Source organism: Brassica napus, chromosome A6 (genome assembly GCF_020379485.1).
Source record: "Brassica napus cultivar Da-Ae chromosome A6, Da-Ae, whole genome shotgun sequence".
NCBI classification, from domain to species: Eukaryota; Viridiplantae; Streptophyta; class Magnoliopsida; order Brassicales; family Brassicaceae; genus Brassica; species Brassica napus.
Window position 1 is genome coordinate 8,001,829 of NC_063439.1, and position 26,648 is coordinate 8,028,476.

The window sequence follows — 26,648 nt, forward strand, 5'->3', positions numbered from 1 at the left end:
ACTTCTCATTCTTCATGTCACCGTTTCTCTTTATTTGTTTTTCCCTTTGTTGTGAAGTTGTTGATGTGTTTACACTCTACTACTATGTATATATATAGGCCTGACGGCATGAACATCTAGTGGACACAAAATGTTTGACTCAACTTGTGTGCATGGCGGTGTTGGAATATGTTCTTAAAGATTTGGTACTGGAATGGTCTGATAAGTATAACAAGTTGGCTAACCATAATTAAATATTAGAACTTTGAAGAACGTTGTTTAAGTGTTGGAGGTCTATATTCACATGTGATATATAGTGTTTAGAAGAACAAAAGCAATTCAAAGTGATATTTTCACTATGATAACTATCAAACAGTCTAGCTACCAAAATAATATCATTATAATATGACGATTGATAATCCATTATAGACACAACCACTTGATTTTCTCAGTTTATAACTGTGTTTATTCATCTAGATAGATGGACGACATGTGAACGATTTGTTATCCTTGTCTAAGTTTATATTTCTTCTGCCAGACAGAGTAAACAAGCGACATCAATAGACAGGTCATCAACCAATCTATCACTCCTCCTACGGTTGTGTTTAAAGACATCAATAGACAGGTCATCAACTCCAACAACGCTCTGAGAAACAGGAAGAAATTCAGGAACCTCATGACTTTTTAGTTGATTTAATTATTTGCTAAATAGCTTTCGGCCTTTTGCATCTTCAAGGGACTCCTTTGGACTCCATTTTGTTGTTTCACTCTACCAATTACCCTGTTTTATTACTTTCTTTTTGCCAGGGTGTTGTTGTTGTATAGATTAGTCTCTTTTGTAAGAAACAATCTCTATCTTTTATGATAATTAACATTCTTTGCAAAAAAAAAAAATTCTTTTGTTCGTTCGTGGACCACCTTGACTTATTCTCCAAAATCTGTCCGTATCATAAATATGGTTATTTTTTGTATATACAGACTAATTACTGGAATATATAAAATACTTCAAACAAAATCTGTATACAAATTCTACTAAATATGTGTGTTTAACATAACACGGGGATATAGTTTTTTTTTGTCCCAATAAACTCGAACTAACCCATATCCTTCTTCCAAAAAAAAAACTTGTTTACATAACAGAGTTGTTGGTTAATATCAACATACCCGCATATCACAAATATACTGATGGTCGCCTCTATGTGTGTTTTTTTCTACTCTTCTTATTACATATGTTTTCTAAATGCTTAAATAGCATGAAATATGCTTTGAAGCCTAATCTTCTCTACCGGGTCAATACCCTTTTTTTTCACTAGTTGACTACTAGTGTAACTGGGACCATACAGATAAGAACATTTATAAAAGTCATGGTGGCATATGAATTTGTGTAGTAAACATGGAATATATGGAGATTTCTGTGAATACTAGCTATATTGAAATATAAATTATAGTATTATTCTCATTTCTATTCAGAGCTAGCAATAAGGAATGTACCATCATGAGAGATGTTGGGAAACGAAAGCTGTCGCCCATATATATAGGAAATTGCTTTATTTTCCTTTTACAATATTTTGGTATGTAGGACTTGTATGAATGATCTGAGAAAAGACACATAATCAAGAATGTAGCTATTAGAATAGTAATCACCAGTCAGCCTTGTATATGAAACTCATATTATATTACCAACTTAACACATGGGACAGCTAATCTATAAATTAGTGTATTAATAATATATATTCCAGTGTTAGTGATATTTGCACAAATCGTTGGTATGTTTAGTTAACTTATAGAACATTGTATTTGTGGTTTTTAGATTTTATAGGCCAGGCCTGCTATACGTTTATATTATCACGAATTATGCAGCTTTTACTTTTTGTACAGCACTGATCGAGATCCAGATCATCAAACGATTATATTTGTACGCGTAATCTGGATGATCAAGGCGAAGTCAATTAGACGTAAAAGTTATATAGGTTGTTGCATCTGTATGTCTTAAATATCTGTGCACCAGTAAAAATCCAGCATTCGTGGATACGGTATGCCTTTTAAGTTTAGAAAAATTTATTTTTTTCTAGATAAGTATGTATTCCTAAAGGATAAAAGAAATCGGGTTTTAAGCCTGTTATAAATATGAGTCTAAAGGTTTGTAAGATTATTAATTCACACAATAATAAAAAACCTTAAACGTGTATTTGTCTCAATACGTTTTGTTCTCTATTGTCTTCTTACTTAATTTGTGACTGTTCATAACATCGGTGAAAAGCATTTTTTTTTCTCTATTGTCTTCTTACTTAATTTGTGGCTGTTCACAACATAGGTGAAAAGCATATATTGTTCCTATGAAATATAATTATCAAAAAACGATGGTCTAAAGTATTCCAGAAAAAAGTAATAAAACCAAAATGGTCGATGATATACACTTGATATCAATCGAATATTTCGTGGACTCATTCCCGGCGTAAATTTTACATATGGACGATTCTTTATGGATATGTTATTGTTGGTTTCCACTTGCATGCATGTAATATAATAATAATATTCGAACATGGGCATATATAATCAAACATGTTGGACTCTACAAATTTCTATATCTGCCTACATATTTCTTATAGAGCCGTGCATGGATCACAAACAAGTTACCGGTCCAAACGAAAGGCAATCATATGAGAAGTAAAATCGAAAGAAAACACCTTTACAGTGCTTGGGTTTCCGGCAAAGAGGTCAAAACACATTTTTTTAGACCAAAAAAAAAATCGAAAGAAAAGAAAGCACATGAAGTTTAGAGTGCACATATGTACATACATGTATATAAACAAACCCAATATATATCAATCCATCTTTCTTGATGATTTTAGTTTTCTATTGTGAGATTGCAGTGATGATCAGTAGGACTTTTTTTTTTTTTTTGGTAAAATAGTAGGACTGTTTTCCTTGGTTATTTTAATTACATCTCTTTCTCGTTATATCACATCTTATTTGATACGCTTGCGTTTAGACGAACTTTTTTTTTTTTTGATAAGTCGTTTAGACGAACTTTATGTTTTGTTTGAGATGTTTAACAATGTGAAGCATCTCCAAAATAACATTGGAGACGTGGAATGAACTTTTGTATGTATATCAAAATTCTTTGCATTGTACAAACAAAAACTTGTACATACGTTGATACTGCTAGAATCACACCATGAATGGACTGAGACTTATTTGACTTAATACCCCATTAGAGCCATTTTACAACAAAACACCGATCAAGTTGATGTTCCAGTCAGACGGTAGTACGGTATAGAATATCAGGCTCGCTCAGTTTCATTAATTCTTTTTGAGGACTGTTTGGACACGAAGACCTCTTTATCCACCGTCTGGATTGGCTATAGTAAATCCATATGCAAACGATATATATACTATTATTTGAAAAGTGAATTTGCTTATTTGTCATGTTCTCCATGATTTTAGGCTGAGTTATTAAACAATTTTAATTTGACTAATTAAAGTTTTAATATCTAATAAATAAATTATATAATTAATTATTTAACTGATTACAAACTAATATTATAAAAATATCTCAAAAATAAATGGAAAACGTTTTTAAAAAAGAAGATAATTCCATGTATTTATTTTGTGTTTATCTACATCTTTATTTCTTATATATATATTTTTATAATTAGTATTATATATACACATATCATTTTTCATTTATATACAAAAATTAATGTTTGTAAACATAATATGTCATGGGATATTTTTAAAAATTATTAAATTTATTTTAGTATTAAAATATTAAAAAGAAATATATAAACAATAGCAATAAATTTGATTTATTGCTGTTTGTTAACCTGATTTTTGGGATATTTTCATTTTTATTCTTATCACTAATTTGCAAGAATAACTTGTATTTGTTATTTAAGTTGAAAATTTAATATTTCTTTTTTTTTGTATTTATTAAATATTTATTGTGATCAATTATCATCCAGTTGCAAGAATAACTTTCAAAAAAGAATATTTTCAAAATATATGTATATTTTTACAACAAGTACCTTATATTTATGAAAATTTAAAATTTACTTTTAATTTTTCAAGAGTTTCAAAGAATTATAATTTTGTTTAAATTAAAATTTCCTTAAAAGACCATTATGTAAATAAAAATCTGATTCTATTATTTTTTTTATAAAAAATGTATTTTCCAAAATATTTGTCTTAGTTATAATTATTAAAGTTTGAAAGTTAAAAGACGATTTGAAAATAACAAACTATGATTTACAATTAAAAATATTATTTTATAGGAAAATAGTAATCTCTATTTTAAAGTAAAAACTATGGATTGACTATAGCTTATTGTTCTCTATTATAGCATTTAGAAATAAAAACAACAATAGATAAAAAATGTTCTTATCTTATACATTACATATTAATGTTTTGTTTCTCAACATAGTTGGTCTGCTTGAGTGTTAATTCAGTTATTATAGGAAGTAACAATATAATTAATTAATTATACATATATCAATATTCTTATTTACTTTGACTAATATAATATGTAAAGCTGAGTTTGGTTTAACATTCTTGTGCTTTTGATTTATTTTGAGATTTTGTAGTTTATGCGAATTCTTAGAATTTGGTTTAATAACATCACTTTATATTAACAATTATATATTTGCTTATTTAATTATATCATTCTTTATAAATCTTATATAATAAAAATATGTTTAAGATAACAACATATTTTAAAATACAAGATATTAATGTTGTTATCCAAAATAATGTTTTAAAATCAATAAAATTTAGAAATTAAGAAATTGAAACATTCATAAAATAGTATAAATTTATTTTTTTATTTAATTTTTGATCTTTAAACTAATAGTATATTTATTAATAAATATTTATTAAATAAATATGTCCGCATGTGCGGACAAAACTCCTAATTTTCATTATATTTAGTTAGATTTTTAGTTAATTAATTAATAATTGATTTTTGAAGATTTTCGTGATCTATTTAAATTTGGTAGAAGATATAAATGTTTTAACATATTTTTTATCACAATAAGTTTTTTAAAGATATTATATCCTGTTTTAATAAAACAAATAACTATTATTGTTGGAAAAGAAAATTATATAGCAATCAAATAATTTATTTTAATAAGTTAATAAATATGGATTATATCCCAATTATTTGCTCAAAATAAATAAAGTAATTAGTTGACACATCAAGAACTATATATTAGGAAGATAAATCCTATATACTGTCAACAAGTATTAAAAGAGAATCTTACATTAAGAGAATATTATGACACGTGAGCTTTCCAAAATTAATTTATTTTGCCAACTTAAATCACGCGCGAATGTTTAACCGACTTTGCTCGTTATATTTCATCTTTGCCGTTGATTAATTTACACGTCCAACAATTTGAGACCGTAGGATCTCTCTGATATCCCCGAAATTTGAAACCGACTCGGGATACTGGGGTTCTATATAAGAAGTGGTCAACTTATTATTCCTTTGCACCCAAATCTCCCGCTAATTAGGCGATGGTTCTCTTGTTAGGGTTTGGCCTCGATTTTTCCCGGCCCTTCATCGAGGTACGTTCTTGTCTATTCCTAGGTTTTCTCGATTTCTGGTTCCTACTGTTTCTGACTCTTTCGGGTATTGTGTTGGATCTCGTCGATGCAGTTGCGTTACTTTTGGAGATTCGTATTTCTATAGGGATGGAATAAGAGCGGAGAGGGGTAAACGAGATCTGATCAAGTCTCGTTGATCAACAAACCACGACAAGTCCTTGTGTAACTCTTGCACATGTTTTGTTTGGGCTCTCAAACGGAAAAAGAAAGTAGTTAGGGATGTATATGACCTTTGCCATGACAGGTGCGCTTGCTTGGCAGGTCACAAACCCTTAATAAAAAGTGAGTTTTTGTTGTGCGGAGGATTGGGAGATGGTACGGGATTGGTTTATTTTCTTTCTTCTGCCCGGCTCTCCCTTCCTCCGGTCTGTGTGTGTGTGCGCCTGTGTCTCTCTTTTTACTTTCTTGCTCATTCATATGCTTCTTGCATACCACGAACATGCTACTTGCATACCACGAACATGCTTCTTGCATAACCCGAACATGCTTCTTGCATACCACATTATGCTTCTTGCATAACCCGAACATGCTTCTTGCATGCACGTTATGCTTCTTGCATAACAAGAACATGCTTCTTGCATACCACATTATGCTTCTTGCATAACCCGAACATGCTTCTTGCATGCCACATTATATATGCTTCTTGCATACCACATTATATATGCTTCTTGCATACACACATTATGCTTCTTGCATACCACAAAGAGTATCACAGACCCAACTGTGGCATCAATTGTGTCTCTCTAATATGCGGCTTGCATATGAACGAAGAGAATCACTGAGCATCACTTGTGCTCTTTATAATGATTCTTGCATGTGCTAATGGGAAGAACGAACCTGACATTGAGCCTTGGATGACCAAAACGATGGTTATTATCTGTAAATCTTTTTCTCTCAGAAACATATTAAAGAAGTAAAGTGAAAACTAGTCAAAAACTGGGTCATTGCATTTTTAGTTAAGTGCGGTTTATTTTGCGTCCTCCAGTTCAGATTGGGTACGTGGCTAGGATTATAAAGATATATGTATAAATATTAATGATCAAAGGTTTGGCTCAAGTAATTGTTGTTCTGATGTATCTGTGGTGTACTGTGGGTAACACTTAATGTGACTATGCTTGTTAGTATTTTTACCATCGAGTTATTCTAAAGCGATGGATGTGTTTCAAGAATGGCGGGCAGGACGATGGAATCTGAATCTATAAAAGCTGAACAGTTGTAAGGAGGTTGATATCTGTATAATTTGGGTTTGCAAGGATTTTTCGTACACACTATTATCCAACGGTAACGTTTTTGGCCAAGAAAATACTAATGTAAATGTAGTATAAGGCATTAATGCGTTGTTCATGGCTCTCTTTTTTCCTTTAATCATTGCCCTTTTTCTGGTACAGAACTTCATATTATTTGATGACTATTGTCTGAATGTTACTTGTCCTAATTGCGCATGCATGCCTGCCTAAGATTCCTCTTTCGTGTCAGGTACTTATTACGTAATGACCATCTAAAGTGAGCAAGCCTTCGTCTGTATATATTCTTTTGGATGCAAACGAGAGACTAAGAAAGTGGACCTATCAGCTCAGATGAGAAAGTACAATCTGCAAGAAAGTTCGGAGGCTTAAGGTGGCTGTAACCTATTTGGTTCCTTTTGCTCTTTTTTTTTTGTTTATTCTCTTTTCAAAGAGATCAAGAAAAACTTATAGGCTTGGATGGCATAGATAATAAGGATACATGTATTGTTTTGTGTAGTAGTACTTGAATGAAACTTGTGGTTGTCTAGGATAGTCATGGCTTTTTTTGTGTACATCTGAGTATGCCTCCTCAAATGTGGGAAAGCCTTAATACTGTAAAATCTAGATAAGTTTGAAAGATAAAAGACAAGAGTTTGATAAAAGCTTTTAGAGTACGAGGTTGTAATTAAGTTCAGCATGTAGAAAGATCGCCCTATGTCTTTTACAAATAACAAAGAAGCAGATTGTTAAATGAAGAAAAATAAACGCAAACCACAACCACATCTAATTAAAGCACAACAAATGCCAAACCTTGGAAAGTGATCAGAGTTACCTTCACTTTTTACAATTCACCATGTGGAAGGAGGAAACAATGGTTTAACATCTGAAGATGAAGGCGAAGCGACAATACTGAAGGCTGGAGCAGTAACACCAGTGGTCCATGAATCAGCAATCTCTATCATATTCATTCCTTCTTCCTCTTCATCATCATTATCAATGTCATTTTCAATCTTTACCAATGGATCCTCTGGAGATGAACATATCTTCTCCAACTGGGCAAACACTTCTCTCATATATGGCCGCTTCTTCCCCTTGGAGTTCAAACATTTCCTTGCGAGGTTTGCCACTGCCATTACTTGTTCCGGTTTGCACACATCTCTTATACGAGCATCAATAATATCGAAGAATTTATTTTCTTTCATGGCAGCTCTGAAATGATCAGCCAAGCCTCTTATTTCCTGAGAATCCGGTAGGGTTATCACAGGCTTCTCCCCTGTGATTAGCTCAACAAGGATAACACCAAAGCTATAAACATCACTTTTATCAGTATATTGGCTAGATCCGTAGTACTCTGGATCCACATATCCAACTGTACCTGAAATAACAGTTGTCCAGTGTGTATGATCCACTGTTACTGTTCTTGAAGTACCAAAATCAGACACCTTGGCTCGATATTTCTCGTCCAATAATATATTTGTTGACTTGACATCTCGATGATAAATAGGAGAGCACGCAGCAGAGTGCAAATAGGAAAGAGCTCCTGCGATATCTACAGCAATGCGTAGGCGCACTCCCCATATCATTGTGTAATCATCAGACTCTTCATGTATGTGTTGGAAAAGGTTACCATTGGGGATAAACTCATAAACCAGAACAGGAACTTCCGTCTCTAGGCAACATCCCAGGAGCTTGACGACATGTCTATGGTTGACCTGGGTTAGAATGACGACCTCGTTGATGAACTCCTCTAGTTTATCTTCATCTACAACTTTGGATTTCTTGACAGCAACCGTCCGACCATCTGCCAACATTCCTTTGTACACAGTGCCTTGACCTCCCTGTCCAAGTATCCTGTTGTCGCTGAAGTTTTCTGTGGCTTTTTCAAGCTCTCTTGAGCTGAATATTCTTGTCTTCTCGACGTTGCCATCTCTTGTTTCTAATTGTTGTTGTAACAATAGCCCGCCGTTACGTTTGAAAAACATTCTTTTCCTCCGAGTTATCCTTCTCTTCTTAAGAAATTTTCTCAGCAACCAAATTCCACCTACTAGGACTAAGACGCCAAACCCTGCACCTACTCCTGAAAACATCACAAAATAACGGTATATGGATGATCCTCACATGTTTGAATCTGTGAGAGTATCTTTATGATGATGTTAAACTAAAACTCAATATATATATATATATGTTAAACTAAAACTCAATATATATATATATATATATATATATATATATTTAGTGACTTGCCTTTCATTATTGCTCCAGTCTTATCTCCCACGCAACGAAAATCTCCAGGCACATTTACGCAAGTGTCGCTGTCTCTGCAGTACATGCGCGTTCCATTTCTATCAGGATCTCGTTCTAGGCACTCATTAATATCTGGATAATGGATATGAAAGAACGTGATTTTGTAATCAGTTGTCTATGTACTACATGGAAGCCACCAAACGTTAAAGATTTTGAAACAATTTTACTGACCTTTGCATCCGTTAAAGAGGTAGGGGTTGCCTGTATAACCTTGGTTGCATCCACAGTTTGCATAACTGGTCCCAGAAGTGGTGACACTGTAGCATATGCAGCTTATTTCTTGAAATTTACTATATGGAACACTCTGGTACTCTTTTGTGGTTTCGCAGCCCAAAGATTTTATGTAAGAAAGATTATTCGTCTGAATGATCCATCCCATCCTAACTGTAGCATACCCCTTAGAGAAAAAACTTTCTGGCTTCGTTGCATTCGATAGCATGTACACTTCATCTGTTAAGAAAGCGACTCTGCATTTTCTGAATGTCGAGTTTCCTTGCTCAAAGCTCTCTATTCTGACACCCATCACACGTTTATCCTGAAAACCTTCTAGAGTTTCCTCGCAGCAACCATTACCATCGCATCTTCTTTCATCTTCTCCTTTGTTCTTGGTACAAACCGGATTGCTAGAACACCAGGCATTGTCGAAAAAAGGGATACTTTTGCTAGGTAACCTCTCTTTGCTTGCAGTACAATTCAACTCGCATCCCACTTTGGTCGGTTCAATGTTAGTCAACGATGCTTTTCCGTTGCAACCAACCGCTACAAGGCTGTTTCCATCTTCGAAGAAAAAAGGACTATCCGTCAAATTCAAAACCAGTCCTGAATCTTTTCCATCTCTGGAACATCCAACGGAGGTTATCAGGCTTTTAATACGGATTGACCCATACGAACTGGAAGGGTATGAACTGGTTGTATAAGAATTCTCACGCGGAAAAGAGAAATTCACAACTTCCAGGCCCATCTTGAAAAGGAAGGGAAAAGTATTGTTTCTGCATTCGATTTTGTACCATTCGTTGAGATAGCAACCTTCTCTGACTCCAAAGGGGTATGGGATCTTTATACTTCCACATGATTCGGTTTGACACAAGCTCGAAAGAGTGACAACATTTGAAGCAAGGATGAGCATCAGCATAACAAAGAGAAGAATCGACGTGGAGTAATTGTTATAGCACCTCATTATGTTGATTCTCTTGCTAGACAAGATTTGGTCCTTCCGCACGGACTCACACGGAATGTTACGTTTACTTGCAACACAGGTTACAAATTAACATATAATGTTTTCACAAGAACTTGGAAGATATCATAGGACAAGTTTTGGGTGTTGTGTCGGAAACAGTTTTCATCTGAAAAGTATAATTCAACCAGTTGCGAATTCTGAAAGGTCAAGGTTAATAGTCAACTATAAATGTTAAACTATATTCCCAAGATTACATTATCTCCTACTCCCAATTTTTATTTATTTTAAGTCTTAACTAGAGAGACAACGATAGAAGAGTGATCGATTCGACTTCTGTATAAAAAAGGATGATAAATGTGGAAAATAGACAAACCATATACAAGTAAGAAGAAGAAAGGAGGTGAAGAAGGTTGAATGTGACAAAGTAAGAGAAAAAGAATAGTATAATTGAATATATTCTTTTTATAGTTGGCTGTCTATTTTTACAGTTTTATAATTGGTTTATGCGTTGGAAGATAAATAATTAGATCTCGTCATAGGGAGAACTATCGATTATGATCATAGAGAAAGATTTGTTAGAGAGTGTTATCTGCAAATTAGGTGATTTTCAAAAGTGTGTTTCTGAGTTCAGAAAAGATGATTTCATGAGAGATAGTAAATGTGGTGAATCGATTATGTATTTCACTTTGATAACCAACACAATAGAGTTGTTTTCTTATCAAAGATTTAACAAGTATTCACTATTCAAAGGGCATCCAAGCCAGAATTCTGTAACCAGTATATTTATCTAGTTTACAAGTGGTGGTCTCCAGCCAAGTTCTGAGTACAAAAAGCTAACTCTCTCATTCATTTATTTACAGGAAATCAGTTGCCAATAAACCCACACCTAAGTGTTTAATTCAAATCACACCCAAAATACTACGGTTATAAAACAAGAAGATTCTTACAGAATTTCAATTTATTTTATAAAACTAGAGAAGCCTCCTCCTGAAGTTTCTGGTAGTTGATTGATAAGTACGTACGAGAAGACCGACACCAATCCCAATACCAACACATGCACCAAGTCCAATCCCAACACCAACTCTTACACCTGCATTGAACCATGACATTTCTCCATCTAAGCACTCACTTCTCCAATACCTGTCTCCTTCATAATCTTTGTAATTCGCGTATTCTGCTGCCTAGAGATAAAGAGATTGATACTTTTAAGGACACTAACAATATAAGAGAATCATACTTTCAAAGATCAGCTTTGCTAGTTACTTCTCATACAGGCTTCTATGCAACAACTCCCATTGCCTATTTACTACAACCCCTAGTCCCTAAAACACTCTTATAAGCCTACAATGATTCAAAGTATTTGACAGACTTTTTTTCAAATCACAACATTACAAACAGAGTTATATTGGGGGGGGCGGGGGGGGGGGGGGGGGGGGGGGGCAACATTACAAACAGAGTTATATTGGGGGGGGGGGGGGGGGTGGTTGTGGGTGGCAACCATATGTGGGCACCACATTGGGTCATAGAAGCAGCAGACAAATGGATAAGAGCTTCAAGATAACAAAAGCATATGGGAGATTTTTATTTGTCTCCTTCAACTGTAAACTGTGTCCAGCCACATGCCACATTCACCAGCAGGAGAGACTGGTCCACTTCATTTCTTTAAACGATTTTTTATCTTCCTACTATCAAAAACATGAATTTGCTAGGGAAAAGAGATCCAAAAACATTAAAGTTTTCATCAGAGATTTTGAGGCTATGAGAACATTGAGAAGGCATAAGACTGTATCAGACATATGCTATATCTCGAAATATGTTGAAGAAAAAATTCAGATAATGTCATATGATAACGTTGATAGTTACCTGAAGATCAAGCTCAGAGGATATGTCTTTCTGAGGCTCTTCTGCAGTTTCATACTCAGGAATTGAATCCAATGCCATTCTTCTACTTTGCTTCTTTCTCAAACCAAGCTGCAGAGTCTTGGTTAAGATGATGGGTGTTCCTGAGAAGCAGCCAGTGACATAGACCTCGATAGTTGGCAAAGCGGGCAATAACTCTTGACCATTTCTGCTCTTCTCCTTTACAAAACCAGACCCTACAGTGATCTCAGCTTCGCAAGTCATGTTCCACTGCTTCTTCGACTCCCCCGTGAACCCATTACCATCAGACATCTCAAGAAATCCAGACAAAACTAGCTCTTTCTTGTCATAAACCTCAAACTTTACACTACCATTTAACCTGATATTGTCTGTGCTAACGTAAGTAGCTTCTTCAGATTTCTTATCAACACGATCCCTCCTAAGCTGTGAAGAACACCCTTCCGAGTACATGCTCATCCTAACACCGTTTATCTCCAGAAGCGTGTCTGGATCCAGAGGAATGTGATTGATGGTGAGGGCCTCAGGGGTTGAATCTTCAACCCTGACGTTGCTTATCCTGACGTAGAACACTCTCAGATCCAACCAGGGGGAGGAGATTCTGGGGCTGTGGTTGTTATAGCTATGATATCTAGACATGTGAAAGGCTTCACTATTGTTGAGTGTCTCACAAGGATCCTCCATGACACAGAGGACGAGGATCAACGAGTGTTATAAAACACAAAGTTAATTCTTACTCCAAAACCTAATCAGAAAAGTGAAAACACTTGTGTGTAAGCCTTGATCCTGATGCAAAGGGAGAGAGACCTGGTTCTGAGGAACAGAAAGACTTAAGGACATGAAACCAGTAAAATACTTAACATATAAAAAGAATCATTCTGTCCAAAAAGGGAATATTCTCATCATGTAACACACAAACAGTTGATGGTACCTACCTGCTTTAAGTTGAATCACAAACGCTTAGGTAACTAAAGATTCAAACTCTTGAAGATCCCAAGAGAATAGAAAGTATAATATATATATATAAAGAGAAAATAAAAACTCACCAAAGAAGAAACACCATCCACAAATCCTCTAAATCAGGTATAAATTGACTCGTCTCTAGACTCGTGGTGTACAATATTAATCTTCTTGTCAATGTCTTAAAGAAACAAGATTAAAAGATATTGAAGGGAAATATTGTTTATGGCCAAGATTATACTTGTGCAAACCCCACCAGGCCACCACCACCACCAAGATCACAGCTTTTCTTTTCTATCTAATGGGAACGCAGCGCGTGTCCGAGGATGAAGATGGACCCACTTGAGGTGATATAGTGTTAAGTATGTCCTTGTCTAAAGAAAACATCCACCAAATGTCGGTAAAATAGAGAAAAGTCTTAAGGGGATGAAAGGGAAAAAACAAAAATATCAGAAACAGTGATGAAGATGATGTGTTCTTCTGACCTAGCAATCTTATCTCAGTACTTAGAGATATAACTTCTAACGACCGACCTTATCTCAGTAATATAAATTGCATTTGAGTCCTTGCAATTGAGATGAAGATGTATGTATATATGTAACTTAACAGTAATATCTGATAGATACAGAGTAACAAAAGTAAAAAAAAAGAATCAAGGACGCCACAATGTCTTCTGAGCACATAACATTCCTTCTTTGTCTTGAGCATAAGTCATACGTATCTCCCAATGCAAGCTTCTTAATATCTCTTCCAGTGGCTCTAATATCTCCACTTTGTCACGTACCACCACCCAACCTCCAGGCCTTGTCAACCTATCCATCTCCACCACTATCGAAGCCGGTTGCTTACACCTGTAAGAAGAAGATGGAGATTCCTCATTTGCCAAGCAGTTTAGATTCAACGGTCACTACTAACTTTACTAGTACCTGTTCTTGAGCCGTGAGAAGAGATGATCAGCATGAAGAAGGTCATAAGATCTTGGATATGTTCCAAATGGTTCACACCAATCATGGTATATACCGATGAGACCTCTCTCGTATATGAAAGGAAGCGTATCTGGCGAATGAACAGGCACTACATTCATCACCCACACGCTCTGATTCACCAATGAGGCTGCAAACCTGTTGATATTTTTGTAAGATTCAAAACCACCAAATGCATAATAAAGAGTTCTTTTTTTTCCTCATTACCCGCCATATATTGCTGTCCATCACATTCCTGATATGTAACCAGTCGATGCCTAGTCCAGTGAGGTAAGACTTGTTAACCATAGCTTTCCAGTGATCTGTATCTCCAACAGCTTTCTCTTTGCTGGTTAACCACTCAGGGTATGTTTCAAGTCTCTTTGGCCATTCTTCAGGCCACTCTGCTCCGTGTTGTTCTATAGCTGACGGTATCTCATATAAACAGGTTTTCATCGGCACATACCTAAGCCAAAAGCTCAAAACTCATCAACAAGTTCATTGAAAGAAAGATAAAAGCTATATATCAACAATTGCTGTTACTTACCAAGCTGCGTCTGGGTTCTCGTTTTCCTTGCAAAGAGGTGGATTCTTCCTCCTTCTCAGTTCATAGATATCATTTGATTCTGGTTTCTGATATATTCTTACTCCCATTTCACTTGCTTCTTCGGTTTTGTGTGCAAGAATGTTCCAACAAATAGAAGCTGTCAATGCAGTCATCGCTGCCCACCACGGATGAACTTTGTTACAAGTAGAACTAATTACAATAAAAATACTAAAAGAACAAGTAGAGTTTCAACTAGGCCTGAAATTTTTAACCGAACCACCGAAATTTTTGGTTAGTTCGGTTGGATTCGGGTAGGTTTTCTAAAAAAAATCGTTTTTTGGTTTGGCAATCGGTTACATTGCGTTTCTTCTTTTTTAAAAAAAAAAAAAGAATACCCAAACCATATCAAAAATCCGAACTGAACTAACTAAATTTCTAAGCAAATTAACGGAATTTAACCAAATTTATCTGAAATTTTAACAAAACTGAACCAAAATCAAAAACTTCGGTAGGATTTTTGAAAACCGAACTAACGAATACTGAACCAAATTTTATTTTGGGTTAATTCGGTAAGATTTATGTTGAACCGAACTAACCAAAAACCGAATAACCCAAACCCGCATGCCTAAAACCACAGATGATTATGAGCTTTAGATACACAGTATATATACCTTCATCATCCTCAATCTTTTCATTATTACTTGACAATATGAAGTATCCATTGGGTCTTAAAATCCTGTTCATCTCCAGAAGAAGTCTACCACCTGAGATTGGGAAAACCTCAAATAATCATATGACTCAAAAAGCAAATTGAAACTCATGACAATGTAAGAAAAACACTTACCATGAGAATGCCAGTGGACTCTGCAAGCAGAACAGTGAATTATATCAAAGACCCCACTCGGAAAAGGAAGCCTTCTACTTGCCAAAGCACTGACAAAAGTAGGAAACCCACGCTCAAGAGCGACCTGTGCTAAGTCAACTAGATCGTCTTTTAAGCCTAGAGATACTGTCAAAACATCTTTATCCAGCAATGCAGCTACAAAACTAGACTCTGAGCATCCAATGTCCAACACTATACGAACATTCTTCCCCCATTCAATGTCTGGTACCATCTATTAAAACACCAATCATGTTTTCAAAAGGTTCTCTTACACAGAGCTTTGAGATTAACAAATGATAGTCACCTCTTGGATGAATTCAAGGTACTGAAGAACATTTCCACTGAAGGCAGTCTTGTTCTGTGGGAAAGTTAGGTATTCACCGGACTCATTCACCCAGTTGTGCTTCTTTATATATGCAGCCAACTTCGGATGCGCCACGTTCTTATACAATATCTGATGTGAATAAAGAAAAAAAAAGCATGAGATGAAAACTAACTTAAAATCAAAGTAAAGAAGATCAACAATCTTAACCTTAGATTTGCTTTCAGGCCAGGGAACAGGAGGATCATATCCATCATGCGGTAGAGGAACAAGACACATTACAGGCTTCTTAGGACAACTCCTCTCTCTATGTCTATAACTCTGAAGCCTCCCTATTAACCCATCGTTATCAATACACGGCATGTAATTATGCTTGCTCCTAGTGTTACACAGTCTCCAGCTATACTCAGCTTTAGGATCAAACACTGGACCTTTCCTCTTCCTCTTCTTACTTATCTCTACTTCCTCCTTCTTTTCTTCCACTTCTTCGTCCACTGATGCACTTGATTCATCCCCATTTTGATCAGACTCTCCTTCATTGCCATCTGACTCAGTTCCGTCCTCTCCATCTTCCTTATTAGACTCAGAATCCTCAGTTTCTGCTTCTACTTGTTCTTGAACCTCTTTAACCACAGCTTCTTCTTCTACTACCACCACAGGCTTAGGCAAATCCTTCTTCTTATGTGGATGAGACACAACAACATGCTCTTTCTTTTTCTTGGTTTCGTGTTTATGAACAGACCCACCAACGTGTCTCCCCTCTTTTGATTTCGAACCAGATTCAACTTTGCTTCTCTCATGTGATTTGCTAGATTCAGTCACTTCGTTACGAGCTGGCTTAGTGCGGGAGGACACTGGCTCAGCTATGTCGTCGAAGCTTTCTCTCTGAACATTGAACGAAGAAGCGTAGGAAGATAAGAAGGACCAGAAGAAGACGAAGCAGAGACCCAAAACAACAATGAAGGCCATCTTCACCCAAATCCCACGTGGCTGTTTGATCCTGCGAGCGAAATGAGCAATCCCCATTTTTCTCTTTATCTCCATCATTATAGAAGACCACTTTCAACGCATATATGTCTGAACAACAGAGATGTCCAAAGAATACTTTAACCAAACTTGGGATAAGCTCAGGAAACTCAAGGATTTGAGCTATAATCACAGATTTAAGCAGGATTCAAAGAGTCTTGAGCTCGAAGTAGTGGAAAAGCTGTTTAAAAGAAGAAACTTTATAGATTTGTTCGAAACGTACGGATCAGCAAATCTCAGATTTTCTTACCGGGCGAGAGAGAAGAAAACAAAGTATGAATCTTGCAGCAACCCAAATCCAATCGTACAAATCAAGCTTGAGGTAATCAATCACACAACTGAAAATTACAAACTCTTTTTGCTTACAGCTTACATTAATGTATTACCTTCAATGATATTTCTCGCTTTTTTCCATGTTTAGTTGAAAGTTGAATAAGGAAAGAAAAAAAAATTGTAAGTTCGGTAATAAGTTAATAACCGAGCAGTGGTCAGAGCTAAGTCCGGTGAGTGTCAAAGAGCGATGAGACAACCAGAGGTATCAGATTACTGAAAGTTAAGCCCAATGGGCTTTAAGTAATTGAGCTCAGTAGGATTTAAGTAATTGAGCTCATGCGATATATAATATGGGAGAATCTATATTATTAAGGGTTTTTAGTAATTAAACCCCTCAACTAAAGATGAATCGTAAAAAAAACCGTCAACTAAAAATCCTGTGAAATAAATCCTCAACTTTAGTTCCGTTAACATATGTTACCCTCCGTCTAAAAACCCGTGATGGAGGGTGACATATGTTAACGGTTTATAAGTTGAGGGTTTATAATGTTGAAAACTTAGTTGAGGGTTTTTTTACTATTCAAAAATAGTTGAGGGTTTTTATTACTAAAAGTCATTAAAGGGTTTTTAAGTTATTTATTATACATTTATACAAATTGTTTTAGATTGATTTGTAAGCCTTTAAAACTAATTTATATTTTAATACATTAATCTATTATAAAATTAATTTATACATCTTAAATTAATAATTTTCAATACGATTTACAACTTATTATAACTTCAAAATATTAAATTATTTGATATTTGGCAATAGTGATATAAAAAAAATTGTGTGTTTATATCGTCATTTTCAAATATCAAATAATTGAAAGTTTCTAGGTTATATTAAGTCTTAAGTAGTGTTGAAGATAATTCATCCATGAAGTCAATCTTTCTATTTGGAGTATGATGTACTTTTTCTTATTTTCATGATTTTCGTCATCAGGCTCATACTTTCCTATTTTCCTATATTGTTCTTGATTTATTGTATTACTTTATGTTTCAAATATATTATTGATCAAGAAAATAAAAATATAATGTAGTTATTCAAAAATCAATGAGAATAAAAATAATCATGCATTATTTTGGAGGAGGGAGAAGTATGAGTCGGATGACAAAAATCATGAAAATAGGAAAAAGTGTGTCATATTCTAAAGTTGAGGGTTTATTTCACAGAATTTGTAGTTGAGGGTTTTTTTAACGATTCATTTTTAGTTGAGGGATTTAATTACTAAAAATCCAATTATTAAAACTGAAGTACAAAATAGGTTTGTTTGGAAACATGAATTACAGTTTAAAAAGATTGTTTGTTTGGAAACATGGATGACGATGTTATATGAGAATTGTTTGAAAACTTGGATAGCAATATATGTATTTTCTTTTATTTACACATTTAGTCATTGCATTTATAATAAATTAGATATTTCTTTTTGTATTTGTTTTTATTTACAGATTGTACCACTTAAAATCAATTTAAATTAATTAATTACAATTCCAAAACTTATCTAAACAAATCGATATTCATATATCGATCATTATTAATATTGTACAAATATTACTAAATAAAAAAATTTCTATTTCATTTAATTTAGCCAAACACATTAAAATAATTTTTTTATTTGGTTACGGAATCAGTTAGGCATAGACATTCGGGTACCCATTTAAGTACGGGTTGTTTCTTTCGGATAAAGATTTTTTGGGTTTTGAAATATCTTTTTAGGTACTTCTTTTTTGTATTTCTTTTTATTTACGGATTCTACCACTGCATTTAAATTAACTAATTACAATTCGAAAACTTATCTAAACAAATCGATATTCATATATTGATTATTATTAATATTGTAAAAATATTACTAAATAAAAAAATTTATATTTCACTTAATTTAGCCAAACACATAAATATATATATCTATACATATATTTATTTGTTTACGGAATCTGTTAGGCATAGACATTCGGGTACCCATTTAGGTACGGATCGTTTTTTTGGGTATAGATTTTTTGGGTTTTGAAATTAGGCCATGTTTGGATATAAATTTATGTGTGAGTTTCAAGTTGGATCTCCCGGGTCTGTATGAATTTGGTTCTGATGTACAAAAAAGTAAAAATATTCAAATAACGAATGTATTTGAAAATGATTTAGATATTTGAACCAAAAATAATCATATTATCCGGTTCGATCTGGATCTTTTGAATACAATTAGTTATATGGAGACATATCTCAAATATATTGCACTAATCATGAAAAACAAATATCAATGTATGAATACGTAAAAACTAATACCTGCACGGACGCGCGGGTCATGCTCTAGTGTTGATTAATGATTACGGTATAATATGTTAATGGTTGAAGTTTCAAAGCTATCTTTAGAAAATGAGAAACGTAAATTTCAAATGGGAAATTGCACCCTATATACATAAAAAAAACTTAAATACACTAACTAACCAAAATTCTCCCATCTCTCCTTCTTTCTCTTCCTATCTCTCTCTACTCTCTCTCCCAAAATCTAATTTTCATTTTTTTTTTGGTTATTTGGCAAATAAGCCCATTTCAAATAAGAGAAAGCGTGATAGAGAGAATCTCAACTTCCAATGAAAACTGGGATAGCATTTACTACTTCCCTCTGTTCTTAAAAGTAGGATGTTTAGGTAGAAACACACATATTAAGAAAATTACTTTTTGTCTAAAAAGTATCATTAAAACTATAAATTAATAGTATTCAACTAATTACAAAATAGACTATTAAAATATGATTGGGTACATAATTTTTAATAAAGTAAAAGTTATCTAAAAAAATGAAAACATCTTATATATTGGAACATCAAAATTTTGTAAAATATCCTACTTTTAGGAACAGAGGGAGTACTGTATTAGCCACATTCATAGGTGATAACGAAGTCAACAATGCTGTTCAACTTTAGATAACATTTCATCAATCACTAGTCACAATAATACTAGTATTTTAGATTTCTTTTTCAGTGGTAAATTATTTACATAAATGTTAATGGATTTTTTTCCCAGTCCACTAGCACTCCCCTCTTTCCAAAACATGCTTTTCTGATAAAGATAAACACTCATTTTAGTCATTTATCACCAAAAACATGTATTTTAACGAATTTTAATCAATTAAAACTTGAGAAAAAAATAAGAAAGTTGGTGTTGTTCATTCACGGAATCTATGGAAGTTCATTTTTGGCACACGCGCAAACATTTTCTAGAAAGAAGTATATTTACAGATAGAAGAGATGCTAAATTTTATGTATTTTCTTACTAATAAAAAGAGGGACAGACAGATTTCTCAAAAAAAGGAAGAAAACAGGTCACATGGCTCCTCACGTTCCTCGGGTCTCTCTATATTACTGTGTGCCTTGGCGTCAAGATTCCCTTGGACCCTCCACTTCAATTCATTTCCGTTTCTCTGATATCTAAAGTTTCTGGGTTTCTCCTCCTCCATTCTCATTCTCAGACACAAAGTATTCTCTGAAATTTGTTTTTTTTTTTTTCCTTTCTCAAATTCAAACCTCTGAGTTTTTTAGGTGGGTCTTCGTCAAACTTTGTCTTTCCAAAAAAAGGACGCCTGAATTTAATAATCTTCAGACAACATTGTCCGCTTCGGCTCCTTTTTAAAACAAAACAAAACAGACTCTTTTTCTGTCAGTTCAATAAATCTCAGACCTTTGACCATGGACGGTGCCGACGGCAATGGTTCGGTCGGAGTACAGATCCGACAAACCCGGAGACTCCCGGATTATCTCCAGAGCGTGAATCTCAAGTACGTGAAGCTAGGCTACCACTACGTAATCTCAAACCTCTTGACCCTCTGTCTACTCCCCCTCGCCGTCGTCATCTCCGTCCAGACCAACCCCGACGATCTCCGCCACCTCTGGCTCCACCTCCAGTACAATCTCGTCAGCATCATCACCTGCTCCGCCATCCTCGTCTTCGGTTTAACCGTCTACGTCATGACCCGACCCAGACCCGTTTACCTCGTCGACTTCTCCTGCTACCTCCCTCCCGATCACCTCAAAGCTCCCTTCTCCCGCTTCATGGCCCACTCTCGCCTCACCGGAGACTTCGACGACTCTGCCCTCGAGTTCCAGCGCAAGATCCTCCAGCGCTCTGGTTTGGGAGAAGACACTTACGTCCCCGAGGGGATGCACCACGTCCCGCCGAGGATCTCCATGGCCGCCGCTAGAGAAGAAGCTGAGCAAGTCATGTTCGGTGCCTTGGATAGCCTCTTCGAAAACACTGATATAAATCCCAAGGATATTGGGATTCTTGTTGTCAACTGTAGTCTCTTTAACCCGACTCCTTCGCTGTCTGCGATGATCGTGAACAAGTATAAGCTTAGAGGGAACATTAGAAGTTATAATCTCGGCGGGATGGGATGCAGCGCGGGGGTTATCGCGGTTGATTTGGCGAAAGATATGTTGTTGGTGCATAGGAAGACTTACGCGGTTGTTGTGTCCACGGAGAACATAACTCAGAACTGGTACTTCGGTAATAATAAAGCGATGTTGATACCGAACTGCTTGTTTCGTGTCGGTGGCTCTGCGGTTTTGCTGTCTAACAAGTCTAGCGACAAGAGGAGGTCTAAGTACAGGCTTTCGCATGTGGTCAGGACGCACCGCGGAGCGGACGATAAGGCTTTCCGCTGCGTGTATCAAGAACAGGACGATACGGGAAGAACGGGTGTTTCTTTGTCCAAAGATCTGATGGCGATAGCGGGGGAGACTCTCAAGACCAATATCACCACGTTGGGGCCTCTTGTGTTGCCGATAAGCGAGCAGATTCTTTTTTTTACAACTCTGGTTGTGAAGAAGCTTTTCAACGGTAAGGTGAAACCGTATATTCCGGATTTCAAGCTTGCGTTCGAGCATTTCTGTATCCATGCTGGTGGAAGAGCTGTGATCGATGAGTTGGAGAAGAATCTGCAGCTTTCGCCGGTTCACGTCGAGGCTTCGAGGATGACTCTTCATAGGTTTGGGAACACGTCTTCGAGTTCGATTTGGTATGAGTTGGCTTACATTGAGGCGAAAGGAAGGATGAGGAGAGGTAATCGTTTGTGGCAGATTGCGTTTGGGAGTGGTTTTAAATGTAACAGTGCGGTTTGGGAAGCTTTGAGGAATGTGAAACCTTCTAAGAACAGTCCATGGGAAGATTGTATTGACAAGTATCCAGTAACTTTAAGTTATTAGGCTTCGTTTTGAGCAACTTTGAGAGACTCTTATGTAGTATCAAATGGTTGTTTCGTTAACAAAAAAAAAAAGACGTTAGATTTGATCTTTGACAATGTCAATGTTCTGTTGTTTTTACTATGTTTTGAGAGGTTTTGTGGTGTCTTAGTCACCTTTCTTGAGAAGTTGAGCTCATGAGTTCAGATCTTAGTTGTGTAATGATGAATTCACAATTTAAAAAACAAAAAAAAAACTGAAAATAAGATGATGGTCTTGTAACCTTAACAATTGGTGAAACTGAAAACCGTGTTGAATTGTCTGAATATGAGCTCACAACAAAATCATTTACGTGTTTAAGAGTAATGTGGTAACTGTCTTGTAACGTTTTATTAAATTGCTTCTGTGTCTTTGATATTTTCCTACTTTATGGAAGAAAATGATATTTTTGATGTAAACTTAAGAGATTGGAATCTGTAAGTTATTATTATTATTACTCAATCATAAGGTGTCTTTATATATGGAAGTTACAAAAAAATAAAAGTAAATACATAAATATGGAAAGTATACAAATACCGAGAAAAGGAAATAGGGTTTCTTTTTCTGTAACTACGTAAACCACCTCTCTTTCTCTCTCTCTCCTGCTGCGGCCGCCTCTCTCTCTCTAGGTATTGGGCCGGTTATGGACCGGACAGGTTATGGACATCCATCATATGATTTATAACACTCCCCCTTGGATGCCATAACCATACATGGATTGTAATACGTTTTGGATGTTGCCTCATTAAAACCTTACCAGGAAAACCCAGTGGGACAATACCATGGTGAAGGAAAAAAAGTACAACACATATACTCCCCCTGATTTGTACCTCCGTATATGTCCTTCAAGTTGGCGCATCCCATCCTGATGGTTGAGCTTCATGGACGCCAATGACTAATGGTCTCAATACCAAGGTAAAGTAGTGCTACCGCGTTGCAAAGACATAACTTGCCTGGGATCTATCATTGTGGATCCGAGAGATAACATGTATCAATCAAAACATATTAACCCTTCTTTGGGTTTTGGTTAGTATAACGTAATCTCAAATTTTAGTTCCTTATAGGTAACATAGGATGTATTTTATCATGTCCCAGTCCTTTATGTTCGGACATTACCTAGGGACAACTTAATGGGTGAGCTTTGGTCTATGTTAAAACCGTTTGAATACCTTTCTATAAGTCCTTTGATGCACAAGGATTCCATCTTTTAAGATGTTCAATTTGTAATCCTAAACAAAACTTTCTTTGTCCCAAATTTTCATTTCAATCTCTTTCTTTAGATAATCGTTTGAAAGTCTCTCCAGAAGTTCCTAAGATATTTTAGATCATTAACATATGCTTGTATACTTTAGTTCTCGAGAACCTGTTGCATTTGACAACTCAATACCCTTCGGGACTTTTATATATATCTCATTATCCAGTGGACCATACAAGTAGGCGGTTTCTACATCCTTTAACCGCAAGTCTATTTTTCTTCTTTTATGGCCAGACTTGTTAGGAATCTAAATGTCTGTTGTATCCACCACAGGGGAGTATGTCTTCTCATAATTGATTTCTGGTCTTTGTGGAATCCTTGTGCATATGGCCGTGCCTTATATCTTGCTATCTCGCCATGTATCATTTCTTTCACAAAGACTCATTTTTGTCCAACTGGTTTCACATCTAGAGGTGTCCGAATTATGGGACCAAAACCTCTCTTTTCTTAATGAACTTGACTCCGCGTCCCCTTTCCATTTGATCTAATCTGATTTGTTGAGTGCACTCATGTATGGACGTGGGTTCATGATCCTCATTCATTTCATAATCTCAAGTGCTACACTGCATGCAACTATATCACCAATGTTGACATTCTTTCTCTTGTTCCATTTGTGTCCCAGACATGACATAACTTATTGAGGTTTCATTATGACCTTCAGTACCCTGAAGCTTGGCGTCCCAAGCCTCATTGTTAGGCACCTTAGGTGCAACCATGTTTATGGTTTCTTCATCCCCGACCGTGGCTTTTAAGTTTGTCTATCTTAGGATCGACCATGTCTAGGATTCCCTCGTCCACGGATTTATTAGCACCTTTCTTTAATATCTGAGGGATCTTATCTTTGGAACTTATTGGTCTACCATGTTTCAAACGTGCCTTAGACTCAGTAGCAACTTGATTGTGTCCTTCTTGAACATCAATTCGAATTTGGTGCATTTACAGCTGGTATATATGACTTAGTCATTCTGTTTGGGTCAATAACGGAATCTGGCAATTGTTTAAGCTAGCTTTTGTATAATCTTTTGGACTTCTAAATCTCATTCTTGAGTCCGAGGATCTTGCCAATATAAGGATGTATAATTCCATGTAATTTCTTTTACTCTTGTACCAGCTTATTACTTTCTCCCCCTAATCCGTGTACCTGGCCTCAAACTGATCACCCATATTTGGCTCAAGGTACTTAATAATCGTAGGAGAATCATATCCAACATATATCCCCATCCTCCTTTGAGGTCTCATCTTAGTTCTCTGTGGTGGAGTAATTTGTATATAGACGGTACATCCAAATGTCTTACGATGGGATATGTCTAGCTCTTGACCTGTTATCTAATCGATGGGGAATATTTATGCTCACTAAATGGTCTGATGCGTATGAGCTCGGCCGCGTGAGTAATGGTCGAGAAATGAGTTGTATGCGTTTTATAAATGATTCGGCCAAGCCGTTATGTGTATGTACATGTGCCACGGAGTGTTCCACACTTACCCCCATGGACATATAGTAATCATTAAACGCTTGGGAAGTGAATTCACCAGCATTGTCAAGACGTATAATCTTTAAAGGAAAATCTGAAAAATGAGCTCGTAATCGAATTATCTGAGCAAGTAACCTAGCAAATGCCTGGTTGCGGGATGACAGGAGACAGACATGCGACCATCTAGTGGACGCATAAATGATGACCATGAAATATCGAAATGTCCCTCAAGGTGGGTGTATTGGTCCACATATGTCTCCTTGAATTTTTTTCAGAAAGTTTATAGTCTCCTTAGTGACTTTGGGAACAAGGAACACAAGATAGGTGTTTAGGGATCATTATTTTCTCTTTAAGAAAATGGCCATTTGAGTTTAGGATCAGTTTACGCATCATGGTCGAACCGGGATGGCCAAGCCGGTCGTGCCATAGAGTGAAATTGTTGATTGCCTCTTTGTTAAAAGTGGCATTGGCCTCGATCATACTGACTTTAGCATGGTAAAGACCAGTAGATAGTGCAGATATGGATTCTAAAACTTTCTTATTACCTTGGGCGAGATCAATGATCTGGAGGAACTCTTTGTTTCCTTCGCCCTTGGTTTCAATATTCATTCGAATGTCTTTAAAGCTTAATAGAATTCTCTTAGAGTTGGGTGAATACAAATCATCTGGTATCTCAAGATGTGTATCCATAGGAAACAGGATATTAGCCTGGCCGTGACCCTCTATGAGACTAGCTTTACCTGCAATGGTTGAGATGTTGGTGTTTTTAAGGGTTAAGTTTATGAAGTATCTCTTGTCTTTTAAGATCGTGTGGCTTGACCCACTGTCCACAACGAGTACATGAGTACATCCTTGTTCTCGTTCATTTATAAAACAAGATTCAAAAGGATGCTACTTAGAGAGTTCATTTATAAAATCATTCATTTATTATTAAGTTTTAAAATAAGTTCAAAGGAATGACAACATATAAATGAAAACCACCAAAGCACATAACACATAAATTAGATTACAAATGTCGAAATCATACTTCAGTTTTTAAGACAATCTGAAGTTTCATAATCCATAAGATCGTCCTTCTCATGATTGAAGTCATTTTCATTATCTTGGTAATTCATATGGGTTTCAGGATTCTTCCCTTTCAAACTCTCTTGATAGAGTTCAACTAGATGCTTGGGAGTCCTACAAGTCTTAGCCCAATGATTGCCCATACCACATCTATGTCACACTGATTTGCTGGAATTGGTCGAGTGTTTAGGTTTGAATGAAGATCCACGGCCGCGACCATGACCTCTTCCAAATGAGCCACAGTCTCGACCATGCTGATTCCCTCGCCCGCGGCCAAAAGAGCTTCGGCCATGGCCACGTCCGTTTCTGTTTCCTCGACCACGGACATGATGTCCGTTTCCTTGGACATGGTGGGACTCTTTATTGTCCTCAGTGGTGTGTGCTTCAGGTGGTGGTGCTGATCTAGTAGGTCTCATCTCACTGTTTCTCATCAATAATTCATTGTTCTGCTCAGCGAGCAAG

General features: G+C 35.8%; 4 protein-coding genes and 1 long non-coding RNA gene across 10 annotated transcripts; 2 read left to right on the plus strand and 3 right to left on the minus strand.

The window, feature by feature from the left end:
• Positions 1-4,826: 4,826 nt before the first annotated feature.
• Positions 4,827-7,359, plus strand: LOC125610259. The gene is made up of 2 exons (XR_007340299.1): positions 4,827-5,544; positions 5,636-7,359. It is a non-coding gene; the product is annotated as an uncharacterized LOC125610259 (long non-coding RNA).
• On the minus strand, positions 7,060-10,819 carry LOC106349912 (putative wall-associated receptor kinase-like 11). Its single transcript, XM_048782490.1, has 3 exons — positions 9,285-10,819; positions 9,054-9,185; positions 7,060-8,886 (listed from the first exon to the last, which is right to left on the minus strand). The coding sequence occupies exons 1-3, from the start codon at positions 10,288-10,290 to the stop codon at positions 7,658-7,660; spliced, it is 2,367 nt and encodes a 788-aa protein (XP_048638447.1). The 5' UTR covers positions 10,291-10,819; the 3' UTR covers positions 7,060-7,657.
• Positions 10,820-11,031: 212 nt separating this feature from the next.
• LOC106346960 (uncharacterized protein At1g01500) lies at positions 11,032-13,398 on the minus strand. Of its 6 annotated transcripts, none has more exons than XM_048782494.1 (3): positions 13,215-13,398; positions 12,154-12,913; positions 11,032-11,471 (listed from the first exon to the last, which is right to left on the minus strand). In XM_048782494.1, the coding sequence occupies exons 2-3, from the start codon at positions 12,850-12,852 to the stop codon at positions 11,262-11,264; spliced, it is 909 nt and encodes a 302-aa protein (XP_048638451.1). In that variant the 5' UTR covers positions 12,853-12,913; positions 13,215-13,398; the 3' UTR covers positions 11,032-11,261. The 6 variants fall into 6 exon arrangements, with proteins under 6 accessions (XP_048638451.1, XP_048638449.1, XP_048638450.1 ...); XM_048782492.1 differs by having other exon boundaries at positions 12,154-12,981; positions 13,104-13,259; XM_048782493.1 differs by having other exon boundaries at positions 13,104-13,230.
• A 302-nt stretch (positions 13,399-13,700) lies between these two features.
• Positions 13,701-17,331, minus strand: LOC106346957 (probable methyltransferase PMT28). The gene is given in 9 exon segments (XM_013786435.3): positions 13,701-13,979; positions 14,055-14,249; positions 14,319-14,333; positions 14,335-14,556; positions 14,638-14,812; positions 15,309-15,401; positions 15,482-15,752; positions 15,825-15,974; positions 16,053-17,331. Coding segments are annotated over 9 exon segments (2,157 nt in total). The 5' UTR covers positions 16,890-17,331; the 3' UTR covers positions 13,701-13,780.
• A 3,079-nt stretch (positions 17,332-20,410) lies between these two features.
• On the plus strand, positions 20,411-22,480 carry LOC106346958 (3-ketoacyl-CoA synthase 4-like). Its single transcript, XM_013786436.3, has one exon. It carries the CDS (start codon positions 20,865-20,867, stop codon positions 22,377-22,379), a length of 1,515 nt encoding a protein of 504 aa, XP_013641890.2. The 5' UTR covers positions 20,411-20,864; the 3' UTR covers positions 22,380-22,480.
• Positions 22,481-26,648: the final 4,168 nt, after the last annotated feature.

What these genes read in the sequence shown, in the direction of transcription:
- LOC106349912 (XM_048782490.1), bottom strand. Translation starts at nt 10,290, where the DNA reads ATGAGGTGCTATAACAATTACTCCACGTCGATTCTTCTCTTTGTTATG. An exon ending in CCTCTTTAACGGATGCAAAG is followed by an intron (nt 9,186 to 9,284) that starts GTCAGTAAAATT and finishes TCCATTATCCAG; the next exon opens with ATATTAATGAGTGCCTAGAA. An exon ending in GACTGGAGCAATAATGAAAG is followed by an intron (nt 8,887 to 9,053) that starts GCAAGTCACTAA and finishes TGATGTTTTCAG; the next exon opens with GAGTAGGTGCAGGGTTTGGC.
- LOC106346960 (XM_048782494.1), bottom strand. Translation starts at nt 12,852, where the DNA reads ATGGAGGATCCTTGTGAGACACTCAACAATAGTGAAGCCTTTCACATG. An exon ending in CCTCTGAGCTTGATCTTCAG is followed by an intron (nt 11,472 to 12,153) that starts GTAACTATCAAC and finishes CTTTATCTCTAG; the next exon opens with GCAGCAGAATACGCGAATTA.
- LOC106346958 (XM_013786436.3), top strand. Translation starts at nt 20,865, where the DNA reads ATGGACGGTGCCGACGGCAATGGTTCGGTCGGAGTACAGATCCGACAA.